This window comes from Bidens hawaiensis, unplaced genomic scaffold, assembly GCF_021521415.1.
Source record: "Bidens hawaiensis isolate Kalapana, Puna unplaced genomic scaffold, B.hawaiensis_p1.1 tig00020892_1, whole genome shotgun sequence".
NCBI lineage: Eukaryota > Viridiplantae > Streptophyta > Magnoliopsida > Asterales > Asteraceae > Bidens > Bidens hawaiensis.
This window is the reverse complement of record NW_027493217.1, coordinates 404,660-412,740: the sequence shown is the minus strand read 5'-3', so window position 1 is coordinate 412,740 and position 8,081 is coordinate 404,660. Positions and strand designations below refer to the sequence as shown.

At 42.4% G+C, this 8,081-nt stretch overlaps 1 protein-coding gene across 1 annotated transcript; it reads left to right on the top strand.

The window, feature by feature from the left end:
- The first annotated feature begins 336 nt into the window (after positions 1-336).
- On the top strand, positions 337-3,338 carry LOC143561986 (uncharacterized). The gene is made up of 5 exons (XM_077049920.1): positions 337-638; positions 718-815; positions 1,316-1,460; positions 2,040-3,148; positions 3,190-3,338. The coding sequence occupies exons 1-4, from the start codon at positions 545-547 to the stop codon at positions 2,123-2,125; spliced, it is 423 nt and encodes a 140-aa protein (XP_076906035.1). The 5' UTR covers positions 337-544; the 3' UTR covers positions 2,126-3,148; positions 3,190-3,338.
- Positions 3,339-8,081: the final 4,743 nt, after the last annotated feature.

The window sequence follows — 8,081 nt, the reverse complement described above, 5'->3', positions numbered from 1 at the left end:
ATTTGTTACACTACTCTCTAAAGATCGACTCAAGCTACCTCTAAATTTATACAAATGCTTATCATGGAATCATATTATCCGTTGTTACATGCCTTGATATCGCTAGAACTACAAGCAATTTGTTACATGCCTCACTAGCTACAGGTGGTGGAGAAAAAGACACTAGAGACACAAAGGGATATATATATATATATATATATATATATAGAATTAAAGATTACACCAAATTAATTTGTTCAACAGGTGGGAAAAGAAGATTTTTCATTGATCCTTTCTTCTTCATGCATATGTTTTTTTATTTAATTTGTGTATATTACTTTTGTTATAAGTAGTGCACATTTCAAGAAAACGTATATTTTAGTGTAGGCCATGAATTTGACCGGGGCAAGGAAGGGCACTTGCAAATTAAAACCGTCTATAAAATCCCACATGCTCTTCTCAGTTTAATCTCTTCTGCTCTCTTTCACATCAAAACAACACTCTCAACTACTAGCTAGTAACTTATAAAGCAAAATAGGAAAACCCTAGAAATTAATTATTAAGCATGGTGTTTATAAGGTTTACAGGCTTCATACTTGTTTTACTTCTTGCTTCATTTGCAGTGCAAAGTCTTTCTGTACATGGTGCTCATCATCAAGGTACGTATTATACATCTCTGTATCTATCTATCTCTATCTATTTCTCTCTTGCTCAATATCTTGCTTGTCTCTTTGCTAGAAAGAAAATTATTGGAAGGAAGTTTAATCAAAGAGACTCAAGAAAATGACTCATTTCTTAAAAAGGCATCCAATAAGGGCTTTGAACCTGTTGATCAAGTAAGGTCTTTCAACCTAGTGATTATTGAGATTCTTGAGTTCATACATAATCAAAAGGAGAGTCTATGTGTGTGTGTGCGGGTTACATATTAAATATATAAAAGATCTTTAAACCTAGTGGTGTGAGTTTCTATTTGTTAATAATAGGGTGTGTGAGTATTAAAAAATATAGGTTTCTATCTGGGCTAGCGGCACATCTTGAAGTTGCATGTTTGCCTTCCATTTCGATGTACACATGCTACTCTTTAATTAATGATTTGTGTGTTATATATATGCATTCTTGACGTTTATCATCGTCATCTCTTTATCATATGTGAAGAGTACTAAGGGGAGGGTAATGACTAAGATATCTAATGAAAAGTGTTGCGAGTTTTGTTCAAAAATAAGAACAAACATGTGTAGTTCTTTTTTATTTGATCTAGGCTTGTAAATTTAAAGTTGTACCTCAAAATGTCTCTTGTGTTTAATTAGGAGATTAAGGGTTATTGTTCATACAGGAGCATGTTGTTGAAACTTTGGCGACCGGTCGCAGATCAAATGTAGTGCTAATGAGAGGAAGGAAAATGGCAATGATGTTGAAGGAAGATGAAATAATGGGTTCAAGATCAAGCACAGGTGAAGTCCAGAAGTTGAAGGTGGAAGCAGGTTTTGTTGCTTTCACTGCTGATTATCATATGGCAAAACACCACCCTCCTAAGAATAATTGAAAACAGGCAATAATATATATTACTAATTACTGCTTGTATTTCTTATTTTAATCATGAGTAGATCCCTTATACTTATTATACATTTTTTTTTTACTTTTATTAACTCTTTTGAACATAGTATATTCTTGATAATATGGAAAATATGTACTTTTCTAAAAACAATATTCACTATAAACACAATTTTATGTGAGAAATAATCCTGCTGTCTCAAAGATTCATATATTTTCAAGAAATTTACTTATTAAAAACATTTTTTGCTGTGACATCTTTTATATATTCTTCATAAGATTCATATAATTATATATTGTTTATTAGTTTTCCATAAAACTAAATTGGCCTGAAAGCTTAATTAATATATAGATCTTGGATATGGAGAAGTATTACGACAACTCACTGATTCATTTGATTATTTTATGTCTCTAGCCTTAAAAGATGTGTTAGGTTTGGGTTAATTATAAGCTTAAAGTGTAATATTATAAGAGAACTTAATATGCTTTTGTCACATTTTTATGAACAGATATGCATGCTTCAAAGCAAGGACCACAAGACTTCTTGAATAACCAAGTAATATATCTCATATTTTACTTAAAACAGATATCATGAATATTAATGGAACATCTATGATAGCTTATCAAGACATAGTCGTTGCAGGGACAAGAAAATAAGTCGGAGAAGACGACTATAAGCCCTAGCCAAAGCGCGTTAAAGCACGGGTTTTCTCGGTCTAGTGCAACTCCCTCGAGTTTTAGTACAAATAAACTAAATCCTGATCATCAGAGCGACGAAAGGAAAAAACTACTTGAAGACGCTGATAAAAAAGTTTTGCAAATGATGAGAAGGGATTACGGTGGCATGAAGCGGCCACGAAAGAAACCTCCTATCAACAACCATGAGCCTGGAAACTAAGTAAACAAAATAGCGATTTGGTTTAGTATTTAGGTGCGTGATAACTTTTACAAGAAAAATAAGACCAACGGGTTAGGTATAGGCTCACAATTTTGCTCCCCTATAGAACTAGTGAAGTCCCCTAACAACTATAGATTGATATAGTATATTAACAACTAGCAAAACCCAAAATGGTAGTATTTATGTTTTTGGGTGTTTGTGTTTTTTAATAGAAGGTCATGAAATGTTTTGTTGGTAATGTTTTGTAAATCAAGTATGCTTTCTTCTCATCCATAAAAGTTTGCTAGCTAGTTTTGTGAGATCATGTAGGTCTAGTACATGCCTTAAAGGTTGTAGTTGATAGCAACATGGTGGTGATGCCGAAGTTACACGATACACTAACATAAACAAATTAAACACACAAAAGCAAGAAAAATAATGAACACAACAAATTAACGTATTTTGGTCAATGTGACTTATGTTAACGGTTGCAATTAGAGTTTATCTTTAGTAATTCAAGGTGCAAATACTACAATAACAATTATAGTGTCTAAACAGAGATGGACTAAGGTAACTAATAATTTAGTCAACAAGAATTAAAATATGAGACTTTAATAAAATAATTAAACCTAGCCTCATGCTTCATTATGTCAACCTAATCCGAAAGACCAAAAGCCTTTACAAATCTTAACAATCCCCCACTCAAAGACTTTGTAGGATCCACATTAACTGCCATCCATGGTTCAAAGACTTTGTAGGATCCACATTAACTGCCACCCAAGTAAACCATGTACCTAGTAACTCCAGTAATCTTTAAAACAGTTTTCCAAGCCTAGCTCGGTTCCTATAGAGTCCAAAGGGATGAACTTTATTGAAGTATCACCAGGATTGCTTGAAATTTGTATGGCTAGTGAAATGTTGTATAGAAAATGATCTTAGATGGTTACAAGGAGGAACCCCCCCCTTCTCAGTGACGAGCTCACGGTGTCTGTTTTGCAGGTTATCAGAAGAACCATCTTCCAAGGGTCTAACCCCTCGTGGGAAACATCTCTCCAACCCCCAGGTTACCAGTAATCTGCCCGGGGTCCGGTTAGTGTTTCTTCATTGGCGCCATCCGTGCATAAAGCTAGAACTTTATCTCCAGTTTTTTCAAACTTTCTACAAAAGATGGTTAGAGAAATTCCGGTAACCACAACCCCAGCTACTGGGATGAACACCGGTAACACAGTTTTTACAAACACTACCCCGGTTACCCAAGCCGGGGCAAGTGAAGTAAATTTTACGAACACTACCCCAGTTACTCAGGCTGGGGCAAGTGCAGTAAATGATCGCCTACTAGGATCCACTGATACCCAGGTTGAGAAACGAAGACTCCCCCGCCAAACTCTCGATGAAGTCAAGGCATGAGCGGAGGCACGACAAAAGGAATTCCAGGCTGAGTTGGACGAACGCTTGCGTTCCGTCCAACAGGCTGACGAATTCGAAGATTACTTGGATGACTCGGAGGAATCCGACTCCGACGCGAACCCTCGCCATAGGGCAAAAGGGAAGCGTAAGGAAATGGAATCCCAACCGAAAAGGCATTTTGGACAAGCCTTCAAACCAAAAAGCACAGGTGAAAGTCCACGAGACTTCTCCAAAACATTCAGACCAAACATTGCAAATGCAGGAACGTCCAAGTTTGCAAGGGACATTGCGGAAGCAATCGCCCCAAAGAGCGCCAAACAAATGCCTAACATAGGCACATATGACGGTATATCTGATCCAGACGATCATTTGAACAGGTTCATAGCGGGGGCAACCGTCAGCAATTGGACGGAACCCACCTGGTGCTACATGTTCCAAATGACGCTTGTTGGGGCTGCTAGAGCTTGGTTTGATCGTCTACCGGTCAACCACATCTACGACTGGGCAGACTTCCAGCAGAAGTTTAGCCAACACTTCAGCCAGCAACGGAAGTATACCGAGGAGCAATGGACAATCCTCAAATGCATACGAGAAGAAGATGAATCTCTGCCGAACTTCATCACTCGCTTCAACTCAAAGAAGCTAAGTTTGGGCAATATCAGCGAAGATCTTGTTCGCGCTGCCTTCATCCAGGGCGCGCATGACCCAGAGCTCATCCGCACCCTAACGGGTAAAGATGGCATGCCATCCACATGGGATGCCATCATGACAGCAGCAAAACGCTATGCGGAAACCGAGAAGCAACTGGGTAGAGATCTCCCACAGAGCACAAACCTCTACACCCAGAAGACGAGAGAAGACAACGTCCTCACCGCCCGACTAAATAAAAAGCGGAAGCAAGGCATTTGGCAGTCAAGGGTAAACTTTGACACCTCATCCGGCTTGCAACATCGATTGGGCGGAAGGGATAATGCACAGCCGCACCGGAACTCCAGATGGACGCCACTCAGCAAAAGCGTCACTGAGATATTCGCCACTGAGGAGCTCCCGTGGCCAAAGCCTCCAATAATCCGACATCGTCACGATGCTGATCGGAGCAAATACTGTGACTTTCACAAGACAAAAGGCCACAACACTGAAGAATGCACAGACGTAAAAGACATGGTTGAGGCATTTGTCAGAGATGGGACGCTCGCGCACCTCGTGGCGCAATAAAAGCTGAGCAGGCGGGTGCGTGTAGAACCCCAGCTGGGGAAAACACGAATCAAAATTCCAGCTTCAATATCGAGACTACATGCTGCGTAAAGAACGAGATCCCGAACCAGGTGCGTATCGGCTCGATGGCACTCCCATCCCAACATGATGGAAGGGAGCTAATTTACACAGTTTGCATGTAAATCAATTCCAATTTGTAAAGAAAAGGCCAAGAGCCACTTCTAATGGAAATGATTCTCTTTAAGAACATCGAAGCTGATGATTTTACATTTATACTTTTCTGAACACTAATATGCCGGTTTTCACCGCATAATTACGTGAAGTCATTGCGTGGGAAGGCGATCCTACCCGTACGAACCCAATAACGTGACAAACCTTCACGCAGGTCAGTTGAAGGGGAAGAGTTCAATTATCCCATTAAATGAAAGTGCCGATCTATCCGCATGAATCATTAAAGGAAACTGAACACTAACCTATTGACAACCGCGCGTCGAACGGTTCAAAACAAAATTCTTAAAAGGATGAGGAAAACCTACACGCAGGTCAGATAAGGGTAAAGTTTTGCCATCCTACTAAGTGCAAGTGACGGTTCTACCCGCACAATCACGAAAGAGGAAGCAAAACTTCACACCTATTATCAACCACGTTCAAAGGTTAACTTATCCTCAAAAGGATGAGGAAAACCTACACGCAGGTCAGATAAGGGTAAAGTTTTGCCATCCTACTAAGTGCAAGTGACGGTTCTACCCGCACAATCACGAAAGAGGAAGCAAAACTTCACACCTATTATCAACCACGTTCAAAGGTTAACATCCTCAAAGGATGAAGAAAACCTACACGCAGGTCAGATAAGGGTAAAGTTTTGCCATCCTACTAAGTGCAAGTGACGGTTCTACCCGCACAATCACGAAAGAGGAAGCAAAACTTCACACCTATTATCAACCACGTTCAAAGGTTAACATCCTCAAAGGATGAGGAAAACCTACACGCAGGTCAGATGAAGGTTAAAGTTTAGCCATCCTACTAAGTGCAAGTGACGGTTCTACCCGCACAATCACGAAAGAGGAAGCAAAACTTCACACCTATTATCAACCACGTTCAACAGGTTAACTTATTCTAAACACTTGGAAAATTGCTAATTTAAACTAAGTATGCAAGTCATAAGTTTATAAAGCAAGGAACCCAAAGAAGGAAATAACGATCTTATACGCAAAAAGATTAATATTTCACATGAATTATAAGAATGGCCGGGTAACTACCCGCCTACGAAAAGAAAATAAATACATCCGTACAAGACTATCCTAGCAATGGGAAGGATCTTCGGATCAAGCCTCAGGGCCGCCTCCACTTGGACCCGCTCCATCAGAAGAACGGGGCGGTTCGAGGAAGGCTTTAAGGACGGCTAACCCATCATCAGCAGCAGCTACTTGGTTCACCTTCTCCATCACTGGATGCGGGAAGGCAGCATATTGGTTTACTGCTTGGTCATATATGGCTTCAGTGTCAACATTGTACAAAAGGAAGTTGGAAGGCGGGAAGCCTTTCTCAACGAACCCTAGACCAAGCAGGAAGCCAGCCCGTTCCCCATCCTCGTGAGAAGCATTAAGAGCTGCACTCATAGCATCGTCATAGGATGTCTCTGAGAAGACCCGATGCACAACCTACAAAGAAAATACAAGTGTCAAAACATCTTTTCTATGTACAAAGGAAAGCGTGAAGACGTAAAGCTAAAATACCTGAGGCAACGCTTCTCGAAGAAGCCATTCCTTGGCAACCAGGGCTTGGGTGCAGGCGCGTTCGGCTTCGCTTTTATTGAGGTTGGCAAGTTGCACTTCCTTTGCAGCAGCCTCTTCAACGCCCTTAAGCTTCCGCTCTGTGTGGTCAAGCACGCCCCTCTGGTCCAGGATCTCTTGGAGCTTCTTGGCATCTTCCATGGCCAAGGCATCATGAGCACGTTGGAGAGCCTCTAATTGGGCCTTGAGCTCCTCGTTCTCCATGCGTAAAGGCTCAGCAACGGCTTCAGCCTTGGTAGCCCTCTCAGTCGCGTTCCTCGCAGTCTCCTTAGCCAGCCGAAGCTGTTCGTTAACAGCTTGGGCAGCCTTGGAGCGGGCCTCGAGTCGCGCTTGAACTTCAACCTCGAGGGCCTTGAAAGCCTTCTCCTTCTCCGCAGCAGCTGCGGTCAATCGTTGGTTCTCCTCCCGAAGAGAACGCGCCTGAGATACATCCTTGGCACGAGCTGCTTTCAACTTGTCGTTTTCACGACAAAGCAGCTCGACGCGCGGCTGCATCCGGGCTTGGAGAACCCGAAGCTCATTGGTTAGCCTACCCTCCTGGTAGCTAGCCATGGCTTCCCCCAACGCACCATGGGGAGCAGCGTGGCGAGCCCATTCCACGCACTCCACAGGGGTGCGAAGGGTTGTTCCTCGGCGTATGTTCCATCGCGGAACATACACTTCATTGGAATCCGACACTGCAAAAAACAAAAAAACAGTTAGGAAAAGATGATAAAAATAAGTTAAAAAGGGCCAAAGGAACCCTACGCACCTGTAGGGTCTATAACAGGCCGATAACCGCCGAACCCATCACCTGAACCCAAAGGAAACCCATCCAAAAGGTCAGGCAGATGGGAAGGTGGCAAGGACTGGCGAGTACTCCCATGCGTACCTGATGGGCCGGCCATCGGTGCCGGTGGCGGGGGCATGGTGGCAGCCGCCGCAGTCGCTGCCGCATAATCCGCAGCAATCGTAACCGCCGGCTCGGTAAAAGACGCCGTAAAAATCGCACTCACGGCTGGCGGTGGCGTAAACTCGGCTGGAACAGTCGGCTCAGAATGAGCAACTGAACCAGCGGGACCAGGCGCAGGCGCCTGGGTCGACGCCTCTGGTAGGCTGACCAAGCCTACCGTCATCGGCGGAGAAGTACTACTCGGTACTTCACCCTGGAATGCGTCAACATCCACGCCTGCACAAGAAGATAAGTGTTAATAAATTTATGAAGTGATAAATCTACAAAAAGAATGTTTGTACTTACGGGTTTTCTTGAGCCTGAACGT

What these genes read in the sequence shown, in the direction of transcription:
- LOC143561986 (XM_077049920.1), top strand. Translation starts at nt 545, where the DNA reads ATGGTGTTTATAAGGTTTACAGGCTTCATACTTGTTTTACTTCTTGCT. An exon ending in ACATGGTGCTCATCATCAAG is followed by an intron (nt 639 to 717) that starts GTACGTATTATA and finishes TCTCTTTGCTAG; the next exon opens with AAAGAAAATTATTGGAAGGA. An exon ending in GAAGTTGAAGGTGGAAGCAG is followed by an intron (nt 1,461 to 2,039) that starts GTTTTGTTGCTT and finishes TTTTATGAACAG; the next exon opens with ATATGCATGCTTCAAAGCAA.